The sequence below is a fragment of the Aotus nancymaae genome, unplaced genomic scaffold, assembly GCF_030222135.1.
Source record: "Aotus nancymaae isolate 86718 unplaced genomic scaffold, 86718_ANA_hifiasm-v0.15.2.pri h1tg000058l, whole genome shotgun sequence".
NCBI classification, from domain to species: domain Eukaryota; kingdom Metazoa; phylum Chordata; class Mammalia; order Primates; family Aotidae; genus Aotus; species Aotus nancymaae.
Genome location: NW_026988472.1, coordinates 14,011,179 through 14,035,996, shown reverse-complemented (window position 1 = coordinate 14,035,996; position 24,818 = coordinate 14,011,179). Strand labels below are relative to the sequence as shown.

At 36.7% G+C, this 24,818-nt stretch overlaps 1 protein-coding gene across 16 annotated transcripts in view; it reads left to right on the top strand.

Moving 5' to 3' along the window:
* KDM6A (lysine demethylase 6A) overlaps positions 1-24,818 on the top strand; it is a 202,961-nt gene that overhangs the window by 154,021 nt on the left and 24,122 nt on the right. For all 16 annotated transcript variants that reach the window (XM_012448175.3, XM_012448173.3, XM_012448172.3 and 13 more), the window contains 8 exons: positions 354-749; positions 5,119-5,897; positions 18,034-18,163; positions 19,729-19,834; positions 20,450-20,655; positions 21,887-21,951; positions 22,027-22,101; positions 22,765-22,913. In XM_012448175.3, the coding sequence (XP_012303598.1) occupies positions 354-749; positions 5,119-5,897; positions 18,034-18,163; positions 19,729-19,834; positions 20,450-20,655; positions 21,887-21,951; positions 22,027-22,101; positions 22,765-22,913 (1,906 nt within the window). The remainder of the gene's footprint in view (positions 1-353; positions 750-5,118; positions 5,898-18,033; positions 18,164-19,728; positions 19,835-20,449; positions 20,656-21,886; positions 21,952-22,026; positions 22,102-22,764; positions 22,914-24,818) is intronic.

Here is a 24,818-nt window from a genome sequence, read left to right as displayed (position 1 = left end):
AATGAAATTTTGAGATGTCCCTTCTTTTGTGGTTGAGACAAGGACCTGTAAGTTCTGGAGTCATTTTCTATAATTTTCAGCTGCTTCCTTTTGTCATTACTAATGGTATTTCTTTTTTTTTTTTTTTCTTTTTTTTTTTTCTAGTGAAACAGATTTCTGCTTTTCCAAGGAAGCTTATTTTAAAATGAACAAATACAATTTCTTGTTTTAATATGTATTTTTCAACATAGAGAAATTAAGCATTTGGATAAAATCACACATTCCCTAATGATCCATCTTCATAATCTGTCTCCTATAGATTCTCTCCCTATAGATTACACACCAGCGTTTACTTTTCCCTTGTTTTTTGACAGATGAGACCAACAGGAGTTGCACAGGTACGATCTACTGGAATTCCTAACGGGCCAACAGCTGACTCATCACTGCCTACAAACTCAGTCTCTGGCCAGCAACCACAGCTTGCTCTGACCAGAGTGCCCAGTGTCTCTCAGCCTGGAGTCCGTCCTGCCTGCCCTGGGCAGCCTTTGGCCAATGGACCCTTTTCTGCTGGCCATGTTCCCTGTAGCACATCAAGAACGCTGGGAAGTACAGACTCTATTTTGATAGGCAATAATCATGTAACAGGAAGTGGAAGTAATGGAAACGTGCCTTACCTGCAGCGAAACGCAGTCACTCTACCTCATAACCGCACAAACCTGACCAGCAGCGCAGAGGAGCCGTGGAAAAACCAACTATCTAACTCCACTCAGGTAATAGAAGGACTAGCTGCGTTGTTAGCTTTTCACATAATTGTTTTTATTGGGTTTTGTACACTTTGAGAGAAGTGTTTGGGGAACTGGTTTTATATAAGAATTTTGCAACACTACAATGTTATTACTACATTGTGATTCATTATATACATATGTGAGTATATCTTTGTTCCCTTTGTACAATTTCTACCGACATAGATAACCTGGCAAATTTACAAAGGAAGAAAATAGATCCTATAATACTCAAAACACACCGTTAATTTACATTGGCATCATAAGCACATTTATGTAATATTAGTTAGTTCATTTCTGCATAAATTGCCTACTTAAGATTAGGCACTACACTAGGTGTTAGGTATTTGCTTTAGTGGGAGAAAAAGATCTGTGAAGAAGCATTTACCATAATGACTGTGAAGTGTGACTTTTTGTGGGAAAGTTCTATCAGAGTACCTAGGAGAGCACATAACCAAGATGTTAGAGTCTTCTAGAAACTAGACTTTAGGGGAAGAAAGGGCTGGTGAATTGTGCCTGGAAGACAGGTTATGAAGAGGGGAGGGTGAAATAAGAGGCTGAGGAGGGAAGGAGAGGCCAAATTTATCTTGAAGGCAAAGTTGATCCACTATGGTTTTTGAAACAGAGTAATGAATTGCATGAACATTATTTTTGTCAAGGAAATGGGTCATAATTTATTCTACGTTAGCACATTCGTTAGACATTTAATTTCTAAGTTTTTACTTCTGAAGGTTTTATGTGCATAGAGTATTTCCTGTATTTTGGATCGTTTCCATGATATAGGTACTTGCTGAGGTGAAACTGAAGGGCCAAAGAGTAAGCCTTAAGAAAATACTTTCAATACATATAGCCAAATTGCTTGTACTTGTATTAATTTATGAGAAATATTTGACTTAAGGAGAATATTTGGCTGATTGCCAGTTAGTCTTATATTATTGATTAAACCGAAATAAGTTATTTTTCTAAGATTTTAAAGTTTATTATTGAAGTAATATCCTTGGTGGGACCCTAATCTAAAGTGGTGAGTACTTTATACTAGAGAAATACTGAGTTACCTTCTAGGTTCATGTCCTACTGAGATGTCTTACTTGGTTTAGGTAAATAGACAATAAACAAATAAGCAATACATATATAATGTTTGATGATGGTTGTGGTTACTACTACGGAAAAAAGCACTAATATATTAGAAAGAGAACAGCAGAATACTAGAGATTGGTGGTAGGAGAGTTGCAGTTATAAATCAGAAGGGCAGAGAAGCCTTTTCTGAAAAATAACATTTGGATGAGAGTTACAGGAGTGAGCCTTGAAGCTATTTGTAGTAAGATTGTTCCAGGTCTAAGGAGCGGCATGAGCAATGGACCCTAAGATAGGATTGTGCTGTGCACGTTTGAGGAGAATCAAGGGGGCAAGCATGGCAGAATAGGACAGGCAAGGGGTGAGAAGAGAGAGACATGTGCTCCAGCTGGAAACAGGTTGGCTAAATCATGTTTAGGATACTGTATCCAAGGATACCTTGTAAGGATACTGGATTTTATTCTGAGTATCCAGGATACTATAGGGGGATTTTGAACAGAAGAGTGATGTGGTCTAACTTTGTTTTTAAGTAGGTCCTCTTTGGTACTCTGTGGTTAGAATGAAAGAGGCAAAAGTAGAAATGGTATGACTGGTTTAGAGCTTATATCTGTAATCCAGGTTAAAAGATGATGATGGCACCCAGAGTGGTAGCAGTACAGCTGGGGAGCCTCTATCTCTGCTATTGATGTATGGTATTAATATCATAGACTCTAAATAAAGAGGCTTTTTTTGGTAACTGTCTTATATAAACCTATTTGAATAATTTTTGAAGTTGAAATGAAAACTAGACAGACCTAAATGGTATATCTGCCTTTTAGCTTTTGCTCAAGGGAGGAATTTACATTACAGTTTTGAACGAGTTTATTCAGATTGCTTTTGGTAACAAGGGTATAATTTAAGATATGGAAGTAAAATTATATTAATTGTAGGTGATTATTCAGCAAGCACTCTAAAGAATTTATAGCTTAAAATACCTTGATCTGCAGATAGAGAAGATGTAATAAAATGGTTACTTTGTCACATGTCTGCATATTGTAATCAGTGTATTTGTTAAATAATTAGCCTCTGAATTAAATATTTTATAATTGATGAAATTTTAACTCAAATGCCCAAACTTTCTTGGATAATATTTTAAATATTGATACAATATGCAGTATTTTTACATTATGAGAAATTTTCATGTAACTTACAAATTTCAACCTTCCTTTATTATGATTGAACTTTGTTACTTATTGAATCATTTACAACTAATTGCACTCCTTTACACACTCATGATGTATATCAGCTTTTCTTTTTGAGACAGAGTCTGGCTCTGTCACCTAGTCTCAAGTGCAGTGGTGTGATTTTTGGCTCACTGCAACCTCTGCCTCCTGAGTTGAAGTGATTCTCCTGCCTCAGCCTCCCAAGTAGCTGGGATTACCGGTGCCTACCACCATGCCCAGCTAATTTTTCTATTTTAGTAGAGACAGGGGTTTACCATGTTGGCCAGGGTGGTCTCGAATTCGTAACTTCAGGTGATCCGCCTGCCTTGGCCTCCCAAAGTGCTAGGATTACAGGCGTGAGCCACTGTGCCTGGCCGATGCATATCAACTTTTAATGTATGTAGTTTTTTAGGTAGATAAGCCTATTGAGTAAAAGCATTGGTTTAAAATTTTCGGCTTCAGAAACTGGTTTTAGGAGCATGCTAGCTGATTTTAACTAGATGATTAAATGCACCCTTTCGTATATAAATATCTTGTCGTCAGCTATATTTTTATTCCTTTATGGCTTATTAATGACAAATTTCTCTAACCTTGTTGCTGAAGTAATCTCAACTCAAAATGCAACAGCTTTAAAATTTTTTCTGGAGATGGAGGTCTATTTATTATTGGGAATATAAGATAAAATATGTTAATATATAATTACGATAATCTTGTAAATCCCATACATGTTACTAGGTTTGATCTTAAATTATAATAATTTGGAAACTATTAAACCATTGTTTTATGATTCTAATGTTACTTTAATCAGGGTTGCTGAAAAATTGGCTGTCCTACTTAATTATTTTGTCAGTAAAATGAAATGAAAATATTTTTCTTAAAGAAGTTTCTCTTTGACACCAGAGGCAAATTTCAGGTAAAAATTATACATCTTAGTTCTATTTATCATATTTTCATTCCATTAAATGCCCTAAGTGATCTTCCTCTGGTCTTAAAACTTCTATTAGCTGTTAGTATACTGCTCCCTCAGATTGCTTTAACAGTAGCAGTGTATTTTTCTAATTTTTCAAATTAAGTTGATGAAAAATGAAGTTTATCTCAAAGTCATTAGTAGAGACTTAGAATGTTCCCCCCTCCCCCCTTTTAAAAAAAATAATAATAAATGACAAGGTTCTACCCTGTCACCCAGGCTGGAGTGCAGTGGCACTATCTTAGCTCACTGCAGCCTCAAACTCCTGGGCTCAAGAGATCCTCCCACCTCAGCCTGCTATGTGGCTGGACTACAGGCAAACTTACCACCACACCTAACTTGTCTGCCACCTTTCCTTTCCTCTTTCCCCTTCCCTCTTTATCCTTTTCTTTTTCTTTGTGGAGACGGAGTCTCATTGTGTTGCCCAGCCTGCTCTCAAACTCCTGGCCTCAAGTGATCCTTCTGCCTTGGCCTTCCAAAGTGCTAGAATTACAGACATGAGCCACTACACCAAGCCTATCTAGTCTTTTAAATATGTGTGGATGGATAGATGGGGAGACTTTAGGTATGTTTTAAATATTTTCATAGATTTAATATTTCAGCCCTTAATTTTGAGGTTAGCTGCTTTAACAATAGGATTTGAATTATAGAAGATTATATGTTAATGATAATTTTAAAGGTTTAATGAACTCACTTTCTATCTTAATCTTTTAACAGATCACAGACTGGTGAGAATTGGTTTATGTTGATCCGTGGTCACTGGCTTTTAAATATTAATGATCTATTCTATCTGTAATGTCTATCCATGTCTGATTTTAGAGATGAAAATATGTATATTGAAACTTAAAATTTGTAATGCTTCATCTGAAGTAGTTTATTCTACACTAATATTGGAGTCATTTTAGATAGTAAGGAAGGAAAATTTCTCTAAAGATGTTAAATACTGATTAGCTAAATTACAGGTACTTTTTGATAACTTTAGGACTTGGGTCAAATTATCTTACATAGTTAGATATTTATTTTTAGTAGCTTTTCTTTTTAATGTTTTAAATTCTGTATATGCCCTCTGAGTTTGCTTAATATTAGTTTTAAACTATTTTTTCTTTCATTTTAGGGGCTTCACAAAGGTCAGAGTTCACATTCGGCAGGTCCTAATGGTGAACGACCTCTCTCTTCCACTGGGCCTTCCCAGCATCTCCAGGCAGCTGGCTCTGGTATTCAGAATCAGAATGGACATCCCACCCTGCCTAGCAATTCAGTAACACAGGGGGCTGCTCTCAATCACCTCTCCTCTCACACTGCTACCTCAGGTGGACAACAAGGCATTACCTTAACCAAAGAGAGCAAGCCTTCAGGAAACATATTGACGGTGCCTGAAACAAGCAGGCACGCTGGAGAGACACCTAACAGCACTGCCAGTGTCGAGGGACTTCCTAATCATGTCCACCAGATGACGGCAGATGCTGTTTGCAGTCCTAGCCATGGAGATTCTAAGTCACCAGGTTTACTAAGTTCAGACAATCCTCAGCTCTCTGCCTTGTTGATGGGAAAAGCCAATAACAATGTGGGTACTGGAACCTGTGACAAAGTCAATAACATCCACCCAGCTGTTCATACAAAGACTGATAACTCTGTTGCCTCTTCACCATCTTCAGCCATTTCCACAGCAACACCTTCTCCAAAATCTACTGAGCAGACAACCACAAACAGTGTTACCAGCCTTAACAGCCCTCACAGTGGGCTACACACAATTAATGGAGAAGGGATGGAAGAATCTCAGAGCCCCATGAAAACAGATCTGCTTCTGGTTAACCACAAACCTAGTCCTCAGATCATACCATCAATGTCTGTGTCCATATATCCCAGCTCAGCAGAAGTTCTGAAGGCATGCAGGTTAGTGTGCGAAAGTTCATCAAAGTGAAAATGTTTGACTTACTGGCATGATCAGAATGCTGAAACATAATTTGGATCTTTTAAGCTATGGAAAGTAAGCAAAACATGGTGTAGTCATTCATCTAAAGTAAGAGTTTGACAGAAGCCTTGTTATGCTTAGATGTTGAGGTCAAATTTATTGATGTATCAGATGTGAGAAGTAATCCTGTAAATTGCTTTTTTTTTATACATTTTTTTTTAAATTTTACTTTAGGTTCTGGGGTACATGTGCAGATCATGCAGGATTGTTGCATAGGTACACACATGGCAATGTGGTTTGCTGCCTTCATCCCCCCGTCACCTACATATGGCATTTCTCCCCATGTTATCCCTCCCTGACCTCCCCCCGCCCCCAGTCCCGCTGTCCCTCCCTTGGCCCCACCCCCAACAGACCCCAGTGTGTGATGCTCCCCTCCCTGTGTCCATGTGTTCTTACTGATCATCACCTGCCTATGAGTGAGAACATGTGGTGTTTGATTTTCTGTTTTTGTGTCAGTTTGCTGAGAATTACGGTTTCCAGATTCATCCATGTCCCTACAGAGGACACAAACTCATTTTTTATGGCTGCATAGTATTCCATGGTGTATATGTGCCACATTTTCCTTGTCCAGTCTATTGTCAATGGGCATTTGGGTTGGTTCCAGGTCTTTGCTATTGTAAACAGTGCTGCTGTGAACATACATGTGTATGTGTCTTTATAATAGAATGATTTGTAATCCTTTGGGTATATACCCAGTAATGGGATTGCTGGGTCAAATGGAATTTCTATTTCTAGGTCCTTGAGGAAGCACCACATTGTCTTCAACAATGGTTGAACTAGTTTACACTCCCACCAACAGAGTAAAAGTGTTCTATTTCTCCACATCCTCTCCAGGATCTGTTGTCTCCAGATTTTTTTAATGATTGCTACTCTAACTGGTGTGAGGTAGTATCTCAATGTGGTTTGATTTGCATTTCTCTAATACTTAGTGATGATGAGCATTTTTTCATGTTTGTTGTCCTCATATGTCTTCTTTTAAAAAGTGTCTGTTCATATCCTGCTCCCACTTTTGAATGGGTTTTTTTGTTTTTTTCTTGTAAATCTGTTTTATTTCTTTGTAGATTCTGTATATTAGCCCTTTGTCAGATAGGTAGATTGCAAAAATTTTTTCCTATTCTGTTGGTTGCCAGTTCACTCTAATGATTGTTCCTTTTGCTGTACAGAAGCTCTGAAGGTTAATTAGGTCCTATTTGTCTATTTTGGCTTTTGTTGCCAATGCTTTTGGTATTTTAGTCATGAAGTCCTTGCCTACGCCTATGTCCTGAATGGTTTTGCCTAGGTTTTCTTCTAGGGTTTTTATGGTGTTAGGTCTATTGTTTAAATCTTTAAGTCATTTGAAGTTAATTTTAGTGTAAGGTGTCAGGAAGGGGTCCAGTTTCTGCTTTCTGCACTGCTAGCCAGTTTTCCTAACACCATTTATTAAACAGGGAATACTTTCTTCATTGCTTGTTTTTGTGAGGTTTGTCAAAAATCAGATGGTTGTAGTTGTGTGGCATTGCCTCCAAGGTCTCTGTTCTGTTCCATTGGTCTATATCTCTGTTTTGGTACCAGTACCATGCTGTTTTGATTACTGTAGCTTTGTAGCATAGTTTGAAATCAGCGTGATGCCTCCAGCTTTGTTCTTTTTGCTTAGAATTGTCTTAGCTATGTGGGCTCTCTTTTGGTTCCATATGAAGTTTAAGGTGGTTTTATCCAGTTCTGTGAAGAAGGTCATTTGTAGCTTGATGGGAATAGCGTTGAATCTATAAATTACTTTGGGCAGTATGGCCATTTTCACGATATTGATTCTTCCTAATGATGAGCATGGAATGTTTCTCCATCTGTTTCTGTCCTCTATTTCGTTGAGCAGTGGTTTGTAGTTCTTGAAGAGGTCCTTTGCATCCTTTGTTAGTTGTATTTCTAGGTATTTTATTCTCTTTGTAGCAATTCTGAATGGGAGTTCGCTCATGATTTGGCTCTATGTTAGTCTGTTATTGTGTATAGAAATGCTTGTGATTTCTGCACATTAATTTTGTATCCTGAGACTTTGCTGAAGTTGCTTATCAGTTTAAGGAGATTTTGGGCTGAGATGATAGGGTCTTCTGAATATACAATCATGTCTTCTGCAGATAGAGACAATTTGAATTCCTCTTTTCCTAAATGAATACCCTTTAATTTTTTTACTTGCCTAATTGCTCTAGCTAGAACTTCCAATACTATATTGAATAGGAATGGTGACAGAGGGCATCTTTGTCTACTGCTGGATTTCAAAGGGAATGCTTCCAGTTTTTGCCCGTTCAGTATGATATTGGCTGTAGGTTTGTCGTAAATAGCTTTTATTATTTTGAGATACAGTCCATCAATACCTAGTTTATTGAGAGTTTTTAGCATAAAGGGCTGTTGAATTTTGTCACAGGCCTTCTGTACATCTATTTAGATAATCGTGGTTTTTGTCTTTGGTTCTGTTTATGTGGTGAATTATGTTTATAGACTTGTGTATGTTGAACCAGCCTCGCATCCCTGGGATGAAGCCTACTTGATCGTGACGCATAAGCTTTTTGATGTGCTGTTGCAATCGATTTGCCAGTATTTTTTTGAAGATTTTTGCATCTATGTTCATCATGGATATTGGTCTGAAGTTTTCTTTTCTTGCTGAGTCTCTGCCGGGTTTTGGTATCAGGATGATTTTGGTTTCATAAAATGATTTGGGAAGGATTCCGTCTTTTTGTATTGTTTGGAGTAGTTTCAAAAGGAATGGTACCAGCTCGTCTTTGTACATCTGGTAGAATTCAGCTGTGAACCCGTCTGGACCTGGACTGTTTTTGGTTGGTAGGCTATTAATTGCTGCCTCAACTTCAGCCCTCGTTACTGGTCTGTTCAAGGTTTCAACTTTTTCCTGGTTTAGGCTTGGGAGGGTGCCAGGTGTACAGGAATTTATCCATTTCTTCCAGGTTTACTGGTTTATGTGCATAGAGTTGTTTGTAGTAATCTCTGATTGTAGTTTGTATTTCTGTGGAGTCAGTGGTGATATCCCCTTTATCGTTTTTTTATTGCATCTATTTGATTCTTCTTTTTCTTTTTTTTTTATTAATCTGGCTAGCAGTCTATTTTGTTGATCTTTTCAAAAAACCAGCTCCTGAATTTATTGACTTTTTGAAGGATTTTTGGTGTCTCTATCTCCTTCCGTTCTGCTCTGATCTTAGTTATTTCTTGTCTTCTGCTAGCTTTTGAGTTTTTTTGATCTTGCTCCTCTAGCTCTTTCATGATATTTTGATGATAGGGTGTCTATTTTAGATCTTTCCTCGCTTCTCTGGTGGGCATTTATTGCTATAAATTTTCCTCTAGACACTGCTTTAAATGTGTCCCAGAGATTCTGGTGTGTTGTGTCTTTGTTCTCGTTGGTTTCAAAGAACATCTTTATTTCTGCCTTCATTTCATTGTTTATCTGGTAGACATTCACAAGCCAGTTGTTCAGGGTCTATGAAGTTGTGCAGTTCTGAGTTAGTTCCTTAATTCTGAGTTCTAATTTGATTACACTGTGGTCTCAGAGACTGTTTGTTATGATTTCCATTCTTTTGCATTTGCTAAAGAGTGATTTACTTGTGGTCAATTTTAGAGTAGGTGCCATGTGGTGCTGAGAAGATTGTATATTCTGTGGATTTGGGGTGGAGAGTTCTGTAGATGTCTGTCCACTTGGTCCAGATCTGAGTTCAAGTCCTGGATATCCTTGTTAATTTTCTGTCTCTTTAATCTGTCTAATATTGACTGGAGTGTTAAAGTCTCCCACTATTATTTTGTGGGAGTCTGAGTCTCTTTGTAGGTCATTAAGAACTTGCTTTATGTACCTGGGTGCTCCTGTATTGGGTGCATATATATTTAGGATCATTAGTTCTTCTTGATGCATTGATCCTTTTACCATTATATAGTGCCCTTCTTTGTCTCTTTTGATCTTTGTTGATTTAAAGTCCATTTTATCAGAAACTAGGATTGCAACTCCTGCTTTTTGTTGCTCTCCATTTGCTTGATAAATCTTCCTCCATCCCTTTATTTTTAGCTTATATGTGTACTTGCACGTGAGATGGGTTTCCTGAATACAGCACACCGATGGGTTTTGACTTTTTATCCAATTTGCCAGTCTGTGTCTTTTGATTGGGGCATTTAGTCTGTTTACATTTAAGGTTAATATTGTTATGTGTGAATTTGATCCTGCCGTTTTGATGCTAGCTGGTTGCTTTGCCTCTGAGTTGACACATTTTCTTCATTGCGTCAATGGTCTTTACCATTTGGTACATTTTTGGATTGGCTGGTACTGGTTGTTCCTTTCCTTGTTTAGTGCTTCTTTCAGGAGCTCTTGTAAGGCAGGCCTGGTGGTGACAAAATCTTTCAGCAATTACTTGTCCATAAAGGATTTTCTTTCTCCTTCTCTTTTGAAGCTTAGTTTGGCTGGATATGAAATTCTAGGTGGAAAGTTCTTTTCTTTAAGGATGTTGAATATTGGCCCCCACTCTATTCTGGCTTGTAGGGTTTCTGCCAAGAGATCCGCTGTGTGATTGGCTTCCCTTTTGTGGGTAACCTGACCTTTCTCTCTTGCTGCCCTTAGCACTTTTTCCTTCATTTCAGCCCAGATGAATCTGATGATTATGTGCCTTGGGGTTGCTCTTCTTCAGGAATATCTTTATGGTGTTCTCTGTATATCCTAGACTTGAATGTTGGCCTGCCTTGCTAGGTTGGGGAAGTTCTGGGTAATATCCTGAAGAGCGTTTTCCAGCTTGGATTCATTCTCTCCGTCACATTCAGGTACACCTATCAAATGTAGATTAGGTCTTTACACATAATCCCATATTTCTTGGAGGCTTTGTTCATTTCTTTTCACTCTTTTTTCCCTATTCTTGCCTTCTAGTTTTATTTCATTGAGTTGATCTTCAGTCTCTGATATCCTTTCTTCTGCTTGGTCGATTCAGCTATTGAAACTTTTGTATGCTTTGCGAAGTTCTCGTGCTGTGTTTTTCAGCTCCATCAAGTCATTTATATTCTTCTCTAAGTTGTTTATTCTAGTTAACATCTCATCTAACCTTTTTTCTAGGTTCTTAGTTTCTTTGCATTGGGTTAGCACATGTTCTTTTAGCTCTGAGAAGTGTGTTATTACCCACCTTCTGAAGCCTGTTTCTATCAATTCATCAGATTGATTCTCCATTCATCTTTGATCTCTAGCTGGTGAGGAGTTGTGATCCCTTGGAGGAGGAGAGGCATTCTAGTTGTTGGTGTTTTCATCCTTTTTGCACTGGTTTCTTCCCATCTTAGTGGCTTTATCCACCTGTGGTCTTTGTAGTTGGTGACTTTCAGATGGGGTCTCTGAATGGATGTCCTTTTTGTTGATGTTGAAGCTATTTCTTTCTGCCTCTTAGTTTTCCTTCTAACAGTCAGACCCCTATGCTGCAGGACCGCTGGAGGTCCACTCCAGACCCCCCTTGCCTGGGGATCACCCGCGGGGCCTGCAGAACAGCAGGGGTTGCCTCCAGTTTCTTCCTCTGCTATCCTTGATCCAGAAGGGTACCCACCAGATGTCTGCCTGAGCTGTCCTTTATGAGGTGTCTCTTAGGGCATATGGTGATCGGGGAGTTGCCTGAGGAGACAGTCTGTCCCTTATAGGAGCTCAAGTACTGTGCTGGGAGCTCCATTGCTCCATGCACAGCTGCTGGACAGGTACCTTTCAGTCTGGTGCAGCTGAACTCACAACCGCCTCTTTTCCCAGGTGCTCTGTCCTAGGAAGGTTGGCTTTATTTATAAGTTTCTGTAGTGCTGCTGCCTTTTTTCATAGATGCCCTACCTTTCACAGAGTAGTCTAGTCACAGTCTGCCAGCAGAGGTATTGCTGAGCTGTCGCAGGCTCTGCCCAGCTGCTGTGTGAACTGCCTTGGCAGTGGCAGACTGCTTTGGTAGTGTGGGATGCCCTGTTCCCCACTGAGCTGGACTGTCCTGGGTCCAGCTGCGCTTGCTGAGAAACTCTCAGTCCAGAGTGTTCCAGATTGCTTGTTTTGTGGGGGTGGTACCCGCCAAACCAGATTGCCTGGCTCCCTGTCTCAGCCCCCTCCCTTTCAGTTGGATGGGCGGCTCTGTCTCCCAGGTGTTCCAGGCACCAGTGGAAACAACCACCCAGACTTGTGTGAGTTTGTGTGTGCCAACTCGGCACTGGCTGAAACCGCTGCACTAAAAACTCTTGGCGCTTTTCAGCCCGGAATCTCCTGGTCTATGGGCAGTGAAAACTTGTTTGGAAATGCGATGAGCACTCACCCTCTGTGCTATTCTTGCTGGGAACTGCACTCTGGAGCTGTTCATATTTGGCCATCTTGGATCCTCCCTAAATTGTTTATTTTGAGTGGGTATGTCTGATTGTGCTGTTACTGCCCTCTATTGTTACTAGGGTTGTCAGTTTCAGTGTGATTGACTTAGCTCTGGGGATTGAAACAAGAGAATGGGTTAAATCATATTCGGCCAAAAACAGGCTGGAAAACCCTATTGGTTTTTTTTATTGTGATCAGAACCTATTAAATGTTAGGTTAGGAATTGACCCCATCAATTATCAAGGCTAGCCTTTGCTTACAGTTGAGAAAACTGTACTGTTTTCATTTGAATCTAGAAGAGGTTATAAAGGAGGCAGAAGAGGAAGGAAGAGGTCAGGGGCAATAGAGAGACATGACAGACTGTTAGCCATTCTGGAAGGAGCCAGACATACTGTGCTAGTCTAGGAAGGGCAGGGCCTCAGAAATTTAGGAAGAAATGAACCTCCTAAAAGAAGAATCAAAGGATCAGGCAGCACCATCTTTCTCTGATATTTATAGGACATAAATTCTTACTGGCCTTTTCATTTTATATATAAAACATATAATTTTTCTCATTTTCTTGTAATTGTTGTCCTCCATAAGTGACTAAATATTGAATGAAATTTAGTTAACATACCTGGAACAAACAAGAATTAATTCTGTAATACTTTCTGGTACATTAAATTTAAAGTTTGAACAAACATATAGTAGATTTTAAAAAGATGGTTTTTTGGTTGTAGATTGTCGTAATATGTAGAAAATAACCATTCTATAATTAGAAAATATAAACATTAGTTCTAGTATGGCTACATTGACCATTTAATATAGCTTTTACATTTTAAAGTTCAAAGCAGTTCTTATTTATAGCCATATAAACCTCTTCCTGCAGTCGCTAGTGCTTATATGTCTTATTTATTGTTATCTAAAAGTATGGTTATCTTTTCTGCTGTTCAGATTATTTTATTAGAAGGTATCCTGGGTCTACCATTAAATGTTTGTAACTGACAAATGATTGAGGTGAAATTAAATTTTATTATTTGTATGTAAGTTTGCTCCTTGGGAGGGATGTGGAGTACAAGCAATGGAGTATGGGGAAGAATTAATTAAAAATAAATTTAAATTTAAATTTATCACTTTAATTGTGACGCTAGATCTTTACTGTAAATTACACTATATTTTTCTTTAAAGAATTTGAGTGTTTAAAATACCTTTTGGTCTGTGTTTTTTTATTTTTATTATTTATTTTTTTAAGATGGAGTTTCACCCTTGTTGCCCAAGCTGGAGTGCAATGGCATGATCTCAGCTCACTGCAACCACCACCTCCCAGGTTCAAGCAGTTCTCCTGCCTCAGCCTGCCAAGTAGCTGAGATTGCAGGCATGAGCCACCACGCCCGGCTAATTTTATATTTTTTAATAGAGATGAGGTTTTTCCATGTTGGTCAGGCTGGGCTCGAACTCCCTACCTCAGGTGATCCGCCCGCCTCAGCCTTCCAAAGTGCTGGGATTATAGGTGTGAGCCACCATCCATAGCTGGTCTGTGTTTTATTTTCTATTACTTTCTATTTCATTATTTCCTGTCAATTTTTAACTATTTAGCTGTTATTCTGATATAAACTAGAGCAGAAGTTACATCGTTTTTTATGTTTTGTTTTTTTCTTTATCTATTGGGTCCACATTGTTGGCAGCATTTTCCTTAGTGACCAACAACATGGTGATTACTGTAATTAATCTTAACTTTCTTACAAGATTTTTAAATGTCAGTAACTTTTTTTTTTTTTTTTGAGACGGAGTTTCGCTCTTGATACCCAGGCTGGAGTGCAATGGCACGATCTCGGCTCACCGCAACCTCCGCCTCCTGGGTTCAGGCAATTCTCCTGCCTCAGCCTCCTGAGTAGCTGGGATTACAGGCACGCGCCACCATGCCCAGCTAATTTTTTGTATTTTTAGTAGAGACGGGGTTTCACCATGTTGACCAGGATGGTCTCGATCTCTTGACCTCGTGATCCACCCGCCTCGGCCTCCCAAAGTGCTGGGATTACAGGCTTGAGCCACCGCGCCCGGCAAATGTCAGTAACTTAAAAGTGCATTGGATGGTCTCAAAAATTCTTTTAAAGCATATAGTGAGTTTCTTGAGTTCCTAAAATTTGTTTATTTAGAAATTTTTATATTATAGGTTTTTATGTTAGTTTTTTTGTCTAGAAGTTACACTGTCATTCACTTCAACTCTGGGCCTACAACAAATAGGGAGTGTTCAGATTAAATGCTACACTTGGCTCTCCTTAGACACAGTGCCTTGATTCACTGCCAGTTTGACAGTGTTCTACCTGCTCCTCCCTCATCTGCTGGAGCCTCTGTCCTGTTTCCTACGTACTGCTGCTCTCATTGCTGGAGGAGGGGCTTTCTCTGTCATCCACTCTCTGTAGACTCAGGGTGGTTGCTAGAAAATGGGGAAGATTTGGAGGTTCAGAACTAACATCATGAACTCTATGGACCTAAGGACGAATATTGTCAGAAAGAGTTCCATGGAGCTATGCTCTATTCCCCAAATTACAAAGTGTGCAGTAGCAGTTTTCATAAGTTTGTATTAATAAAGCTTTATGCTATAGGTGCTTAGTTGATTGTATTTCTTAATGTATTAAAGATTATAATCTTCCATCTCATTTTCCAGGCATATACAAACATTTATTTCAGAATATTTCTGTACATTCACAGTTATATTTTCAGCTTTTAACTCAAAAAGGCCATTTTGCCTTATTATGGAGACTTAATTTTTTTATATGTATCTTGTAAACAGCTAGATACATCAAAACACTATAGAACCCTGGGGTTACTTGGGTTATTCCAGTAAATCCAGGACTCAATTAATTAATGAAGAGACCAAAAAGTACTCTAATAAATTGGAGATAACAGTCTTTTGAGGCATAGAGAAAAAGGTAAGATGGCAAATTATAAGTGTCATGTTGTTGCCATTTCTGTGTTCTCTTGATGGTGGCCTGTGCTGGGCAGGAGTCCGTAACTCAAGGGGAAAGTAACACAGGTACAAGAGATTTGACATCTCTGGTCTGGGAGCTTCCTAAGAAGAGATAATTTAAGTGTAGATGAGTTTACCACAGAACACATTTTTACCATTTCTCTACCTACCAAATGATATGGGTAAATTTGAAAGTAAGTTTAAGCCAGTATTTTAAATAATTGAGCAACAGTTAATTTTCCCCTACTCTGACTTTTCTCAAAGAGATTTCAAAAATGGGAGAAAAGGATTTAAGATGGGATAATCTCTAAATCCATTCCAAAACCTGCTTCTTTCTTAACTCCTTTCTCCACTTTGGATATTTACATTAAAGTTTTATTATTTGGCTTGAGGTGTTCTAAACAATGTTGGACACTTACATGTTCGGAAGATAAAGTCTGTTCCTGTTATCCACAGCCCTGCCCTTTGCATTAGGATTAGTCAGTATATTTTAAGTGGAAATAGCTTATATTTGCTATGCAGACCACTATATATATCATCAATTCCTTCAGGGAAATTCCTGTTTGTTTGAAACTTGACCTTAATAGGCAGGTAATCAGTGTTTCAAACACAATAAGAAACTGCTAGGTATGACTTGTATGCACTATTGGGTACCCCTTTATTTCCATATATGTAGCTAGTTTTTAAAGTGCTGGTTATTTTTTAATCTGATTCTTGTTTAGTTTATGTTAATGTTGCAGTGGTCAATGGTATACATTAAAAAGCAGCTATAATACTTTTGCTTCTTTCTTGTCTAAAATTTTAATTGCAGCATTCAAGTGATTGAATTGTTATCTCCCTTAGTCATGTTCCATCTTTTTCTTTTCTATTTGAAAATACTGGCAACAATGTTTTCCATTGTTTTACTTTCTCGTTTGTCTCTTTTTTAATTGTTAAAGAACTGTATAAATAATAGAGACAGAATTCTAGTGTCAAAACCTGTTTTCTAGTCTCATCTCTCAAATGTCCAGAATGTTGTAGAAGCTTAAATTTTGGTGACACATTTAATTAGAGGTACTCTTTTATAGCATAGTCAGTTTTAATACATGGTTCATATCTTTCAATTTCTTCAAAATAGTAATCATTTACTATACAGTAGCACATCCATCTCCTTTCCTAAAAGACAGATTTTCTTTTTGAGTATTGCGTCATATTTTGCTTATATTCGATAGAGTGGCAGATACACAATTTAACATGAAAACTAATTATTGTTTATGTAGATACTGTAACTGTTTTATCTTGCATTGGTTTAATGATAATACTTGAATTGTTTATTTCCCATTCTCTGCCCAAAATTTTCTACTTGTAAAAAGCAAAAATTTTATGGAGTTTATAAATTGGTACTAATTTTATACCCAAATCTAAAAGCTTAAATGTCTATCTGTCTTTAAATCTACAAGGCACATGCACTTTGTGGAGAGATAATTGAAAACTAGTTTTTGGACAGAAAATTTATTCAACCTGTAACCTGAATTGTTAGCTGACTGTAAAATTTCAGTTTAATGATATTTTGATATACTGTTATTTGAAAGTTAGTTATTTTCAACGTAAAACATTCCTTTGAGACCTGCCATGAACTTTTTTGTTTCTACCTGGAGTTGTAGTTGAAAAAATTAAGAAATTAACACCCATGGTGCTATTTAGTATAACATCTTAAAAGTCTATGGCAGTGAAATTTTAAGCCTTAGTTTCATTAGTACCAACCAAAGGCTAATTTGTAACACTTTGTTCAGTGTAGCAAAATTAGGAGAATTAATTGTTTCAACCTGTTTTATTCTGTAATTTGTGATGAAAATACCTTCTTAAGTAAGTAAAATTACCGAGTTTTTGACTTCCCAGAATAATTGAAAATTTCAAATTATTATATGAAATTTAGTATGTTAAGAGTACTTGATATTTTAATGAATTGATTGCTGTTGAACTTGTAATAATTCAGTGAGGTAAGTTAGTTAATCTGGAGTGGTTTGAAAGCTCAAAATTATTTCTTGTCGATTTTCTAAGTTTGGTAAAAACTTTGGAAATATCTTTCTTGCTTGCACCATAAGAATTATGGTTAGGGAATAATTCTACCCTATCTTAAGAATTTATAATTTTAACTGAAGGATACCTTCATCAACCTAAATACCAGTAAGTAATAATTATATACAGTGTCAGAGAGTAGACAGCAATTATATGCATTGTTTAAAAAGAAATAGTGTAATTTGCTGTATAAGTTAGATTGGTGTCTTGCTGAATTTTATTAGTCAAGGAGTTGTATAGGAAATTTTTTTCTGATTTGAGAAAAAGGAAAAAATCTCAGGTTTGAGTTGTTACAAAGGTATTCTGATTATAATTGCTAAGATGAGACACAGGAAAAGAGACATTCTGTTTTTTACTGTTATCTAGAACTTTTTTGGTAAAGTTAATGTTTTAACATTGATGGAAAAGAATGTGATAGTGGAGAGGAAATTGGAGCTTATGTTTGTTGTTTAGGTGAAGAAAATAAATTGGAAAATTTCAAGCAAAATAAGGAATGTCATCAATAATTTATATGTTGTGATATCTTTTATTTTCCTTCAGTGGAGGATATATAGGAATCAAGTCTTTGCTGAAATTAATAATCATTCTTAGTGTTTTTCCTGATGGATCCACATCTCATGGATTTGTGCAAATGCCTAGTAATTTAATTAGGACTTAATTCAGGATTTTTTCTGTTTTCCAAATAAATGTACAACTGTTTTATTTGTCTCCCCCCCCTTTCTTTTTTAAGGAATCTAGGTAAAAATGGCTTATCTAACAGTAGCATTTTGTTGGATAAATGTCCGCCTCCAAGACCACCATCTTCACCATACCCTCCCTTGCCAAAGGACAAGTTGAATCCACCTACACCTAGTATTTACGTGAGTCTGAATTGACTGACTAGAAATAAAACAGTGTTTGCCGCTACCTGTCTTTCATAAAATCTTTCTTTAAATTTATATGGCTGCCCTTTAGGAAACATTACAATTATTGGCAGCAGGTTAAATATTTTTTGGGGGAAAAAAGATATATTCAAAAAGATTTTATAATAGCATTTTTAAAAGACCTTCTCAGCTATTAACTGTGATGATATTAGAATCATGAGAAATACTTTTTATTGCCCTAATTTTGAGCAGTATTAGGAAAACACTGCCTAAAAGTGTAACTTTTTTTGAGTAAACTGGGTTTTAAATCTGCATTCTACTTAGTTATGTGGACCTTAACATTCATTCTGTTTTATACATCTACCCCCCTAAAAAAATACTACCTTCAAAAAAGGTGTTTGAGAACGTATCATAGTAGATATATGTTACTAAAAAACTTAATAGGTTATTTAAAATATTTAAAACTGGGAATTAGTTTTGCTTTATAGAAATATAGGAATCTCATATAGGAAGTTGATAAGAGTTCAGTCAAAGCAATTCCTATTTCTGTTTCTTCCAGATAGATCTTCCTGCCCTATTTCCTTTCATTTTCCTGCTTCTATCCCAAATTAAAATTTTTTATAAGTATAAAGTTAGGGTAGTGTATGTATAATCATCTTGAATCTATAAAATGATACTAGAGTTTGTTTTATAGATTTTTTTAATCCCTTTGCCCCCTAGAGGCCAAATATTATCACATTAATTCTTCCTCCAACCAGTTGTTATTTATCCCTTACTAGTTAAGGGAAGAACTGGGATAGACATGTAAAAAAAAAACGTTTAAAGTGAGGTCTCAGGAGAAATATTCAAAATTAAGTTTTTATCTTTTATGGGTCCTCTTCAGTCTGCTTTTGTTGATAATATTTGTTGAGACTTTTTTTTTCTTATTTTCCTCTTTTATTGTAATATTTAAAAGACACATAGCATAAAATTTACCGTCTTAACCATTTCTGTGTGTGCAGTTCAGTACTGTTAAGCATATTCACATTGTTGTGCAACCAATCTCCAGAACTTTCTCATCTTGACAAACTAAAACTACACATTGAACAACTCCCTGTTTCTCCCTCCTCCCAGCCCCTGGCAACTACCATTCTACTTTCTCTTTCTATAAATTTGACTACTCTAGATACCTCATGTAAATGGAACCATACAATATTTGTCTTTTTGTGACTAGCTTATTTCACTTAACATCACGTCTTCAAGGTTAACCATGTTGCTGCATGTGTCAGGATTTTCTTTTTTTCAAGATTGAATAATATTTAAAACACTTTGATTTTTAAGTTTAATTTCAATTTCATTTCTTCTACATTATTAGTCATGATAAAATGGACAGGAGAAATGTATGTGGTTACTATCTAATTGAAGCTAGACTCAAAAGTCATATTAATAAGATACTGTCAAATAGAAATACCACCCTATAAAATGTCTTAAACTGTAAAAAAAAATGAATATTAATTTGGAGCATAATATTTAAATAAAAGCTCTGTTTTCCTGAGATCTAACCACATATTTTAATTTTACAGTTGGAAAATAAACGTGATGCTTTCTTTCCTCCATTACATCAATTTTGTACAAATCCAAACAACCCTGTTACAGTAATACGTGGCCTTGCTGGAGCTCTTAAGTTAGGTAAGCCTTAAATAAAAAAAGGAAAAAGTTTGTCTGTTTCTTTGCTATTTTTTAACTTTTCAAGCACTGACAGAAACTTTTTTTTTTGTATTTTTATTTAAATTTTTTTTAGTACTAAGAAAGAGAGAGAGTGTGTGTATCACTTCTTTAATCCATGATGTGAATAATATTGATGGTGGTATTGGTTACTGGCAATTTTGTGATAGTTTTTAAATTTAGCTATTATTTTGGTCCATTTACAAAATTGTGATTTAGGTTAATAGAAAAAATTTCATTATAAAATGTAGGTGAAATTTGATGCTACCAATAAATACTATAGCCCCATAACTATTTCCTGGCATCTGCAGAAATTAAATAAGTGAAATTTCAGTCTTTACACACTTAATTCTTTTCGGATGAGATGACATAGCAGTTAGATTCAGGGCTTCGGCATATGGTTCTGCAAACTTGGCACATAGCTCAGGTTGTGTAGAGGCCCTAGTTGGTTTTTATAGGAACTGATACAGTGCCATAAAATGCTTTACCTTCTTCCTTAAAAGAAAAAACAAAAAAGCACTTAAAATATTATCCCAAATATAATTTTCATTTTTTAACTACATTTATGTATTTATTAAGACCTGGGACTTTTCTCTACTAAAACTTTGGTGGAAGCTAACAATGAACATATGGTAGAAGTGAGGACACAGTTGTTGCAGCCAGCAGATGAAAACTGGGATCCCACTGGAACAAGGAAAATCTGGCATTGTGAAAGTAATAGATCTCATACTACAATTGCTAAATATGCACAGTACCAGGCCTCCTCATTCCAGGAATCATTGAGAGTAAGTATTTGCATCCTAAAGATTATTTTAGGATTTTAAAGATGATTTTACTTTGGAGTTTTGAACGGGTACATTACTTTTATATGTATCTCATCATTTTATGTTACATAAAATACTTCATAAGTGCTATGCAGTTTGCTTTTATTTTATTTATTTAATTTATTTTGAGACAGTCTCCCTCTGTCACCTAGGCTAGAGTGCAGTGGCATAATCTTGGTTCACTGCAACCTCCGCCTCCCAGGTACAGCAATTCTTCTGTCTCAGCCTCCTGAGTAGCTGGTATTACAGGCACGTGCCACCACGCCCAGCTAACTTTTTTGCATTTTTAGTAAAGACGGGTTTTCAACATGTTGGCCAGGCTGATCTTTAACTCCTGACCTCAAGGAATCCACCTACTTCGGCCTCCCAAAGTGCTGGGATTACAGGCGTGAGTCACCACACCTAGCCTCAGTTTGCTTTTAGTAAAATCTAAACAAACCTGTGGGTCGATGAAGTAAATATCTTTATGGGGAAATAGAATAAAAAGTACCTTACCTTCCACTCTTATACATATATAGCTATGTACACATGCACACACCTCTGCTACCTTACATCATTTATAATCAAGATGAGATGTCCTAGGCCTTTCAACTTTCCTCAGGTTTTCTCTCCTCTTGAAAATGGAGCAAGTATGAGAATCTGTAGTATAACTTTGTGGCTAGTGAAGGTAATTGGATGCCATGCCAATGAGATTTGACTTGGGTATTTATTTAATGTGGTGTTTGAAGAAATTTTCATGTGTAAGAGGCCTATAGAAATTTAGTTTGAAGGCCAGGCATGGTGTTTCATGCCTGTAATCCCAGAACTTTCGGAGGTTGAGGCGAGTGGATGGCTTGAGCTCAGGAGTTTGAGACTAGCCTGGGCAATACAGCAAAACCCCGTCTCTACCAAAAATACAAAAATTAGCTCAGCGTGGTCGTGTGCACCTATAATCCCAGCTACTCAGGAGGCTGAGGCAGGAGAATCGTTTGAGTCCAGGAGGCAGAGGTTGCAGTGAGCTGGGATTGTATCACTGCACTCTAGCCTGGACAATGGGAATCAAACCCTGTCTCAAAAAATAAAAACATGAAACTTAGTTTCAAAACATAAATAATACTATTCAATCTAGATATGAACTTTTTTTCCGTTGTGTGGTGGAAAGGATTGCCAGTTGTAGAATACTAAACTAGACTGCTTTTTGCTTAATCTATAGGAAGAAAATGAAAAAAGAAGTCATCATAAGGACCACTCAGATAGTGAATCTACATCGTCAGATAAGTAAGTCATTTTTAATGTCCACTTAGTATTTCTTTTTAAAAGGTATGTTTCTAATATTGTGTCTCTTTTTTTAAGTTCTGGGAGGAGGAGGAAAGGACCCTTTAAAACCATAAAGTTTGGGACCAATATTGACCTATCCGATGACAAAAAGTAAGTCCTTGTAGTCATATTTCTGTGAACTGATGCAAAGAGCTATCCTGTGCAAGATTGGAAATTCTCTACAATTTCTTCTTCTGTTTCATTTCTTGTCTTTTTTTTTAAGTTGACATGAATTTAAGCTAAATTATTTTTGCTACTTTTAAAATTAAAATTTTCAATTTTTTTTTCAAAAATAGAGATGGAATCTCACTGTTTTGCTGAGGCTTGTCTTGAACTCCTGGGCTCAAGGGATCCTTTGACCTCAGCCTTCCAAAGTGTTGGGGTTACAGATGTGAGCACTGCACCCTGCCAAATTTTGTTTTTACTTAAAACTTTTGTACAGTTTTTCATCAAGATTCTGACTATATGCTAATTACATAATCACAAAATTATATTTTTAATTATATGAAATAGTTATATGAAAGTGTATTTATAAAATATAATTATACAACTATAAAAATAGAAAGGTTTTTTTCCTTTTATTTACTTGGTCAATAATTTTTATGCCTATTTTTGTTGGAAAAATTTTAAAATTTAAGCATTTTCCTATGGAAAAGTAAAATATGTATAGATTTAATTGTTTTTCTGATTGGAACACAAGGGTTTTGAAGAAATGATAAATTTCCACAGATATTTGTAGCAGAGTTTCACTTTTGATGTGTTACTTTATTGCAGGTGGAAGTTGCAGCTACATGAGCTGACTAAACTTCCTGCTTTTGTGCGTGTCGTATCAGCAGGAAATCTTCTAAGCCATGTTGGTCATACCATACTGGGCATGAACACAGTTCAACTATACATGAAAGTTCCAGGGAGCAGAACACCAGGTAATTTGTATGAACTAACGATATCATGTTAAAATTGAAAACAAAATCAAAATATGAAACATGCAAAGACAGCTGGAATCTTGTCATTTATAATGAATAAAACTGAAAGGGTTGTTCCTGTTACAATATTGTACTTTTTAACTAGGCTCAGATTATGATTTTTCCCCTTTTCATTATTTTTTTTTAGTGTAATAGCTCAAAAACATTATAACAGTTTAATCTGGAAAGGAGTCATTGAAGCAGCACTGTGAAATAAGTTCTTTTGGCCTCAAGACTCTATTGTTGATCTCATCTGTTTCAGAAAGTGATGGGGGGTGTGGTGTTTTTGAATTATTTTTTAACCCCAGTCACAATAAAAAGTATATTTTATTTGTAACCTAATGCTGCACATGTATGTGTACAGCAGCGGTTTCATTGAAGAATACGTTTTCCAATCTATTCCATTGTTTCATTTAAACAATAAAGTGTAGATTGCAAATTTCTAAGTGGATCACAACGCACAGTTTTTTAAAAAACTTCATGATGTGGAAACATTACTAGACTCATTCTAATATCTAGTCTAGACTGCCATTGCCACTAATTAGGCTTGTCACTTTTGGCAAGTTACATTTCTTCTTTACATCTTTTTCTTCATTTGTAAAATGAATTACATTGTTTTTAGACTTAAATTTTCTATCCAGTACTAAAGTACCATCTTCTTCGTGCTCCTTTGCATTGACATGAAATTTCACAGGGTGATATTCAAAATATTTAACAATTACTACAACCCCAGCACTGATCAGTTAGAAGAGATACTGTCGATAACCAGTTCAGCTGTACCAATGTACTGTGGGCTGCACCAGTCTCCCTCAGGTGCTTCTCTTTGCTACGTGATGCAGCCATGGTTTGAAACCCAGACTGCTTCCTACTTTGTTCATATTCTTACTGCATCATGCTTAAGAATTATTTCAAAATAGAGCTATGCTTGCTTCTGGGTAATATGGCTCATTGGTTCCCATCCCGTCTGCTTGTTTGATTCTCCTGGTCCTGCTGTATCACCCAGCCTAGAGAGCAGTGATGTGCTCATAGCTCACTGTAACCTTGTTTAACCCCTAGGCTCAAGCAATTCTCCTGCCTCCCAAGTAACTAGGACTACAAATACATGCCACCATGCCTACTTGTTTTGAGGTTCATGTAATGACTTTAAGTTATCCTTCCCTTTGCCTCCCAAAGTCCTGGGATTAAAGGCTTGAGTCACCACACCTGGTAGTTTTTTAAAAGTATATAATTAATTATTCTCTAGGATTCAGATCCAGGCATGAGGGTGGGTTTTTAACAGAGGTCCCCAGAGGATTCTAATGTACAGCCAGGATTAGAACTATTGCTTATAGTTGTTATCCTCAGACCATTGGAAGCCCAATTCTGTGATATTTTATCCATAGTCAGATAAATTGCAAAGAGTTCTGGAACAAATGATGGAACAACTGTGTTCTGCTTTCTACTCTGTCATTGGACACTAATATAAATATTGGGCAAAAAACATTATTTTGAGTACCTCATTATTGGGTAAAAACTTTGTTGCTGGAGTTTAGTTCACAAGGAAAAAATGGTAATGATATCTATAATAGCTAATATTTATTGCTTACTGTGTACAGACAGTCCCCAACTTGAAATGGTTCAACTTACCATTTTTGGACTTTATGGTGGGTTTATCAGAGTATTAAATGCTTTTTCAACTTAGTCCCATCTGTAAATCGAGGAGCATCTGTATTAGGCACTGTTATATGCATTCATTAGTTTATTGATCTTCAAAACAGCCCAACAATTTACAGAGATCATTATTATCCATTCTTACATATAGGGAAACTGAGTCAGAATGGTTTATCAACTTGCCCAGGTTCATGACTAAGCCAAGGAGCATGGCTC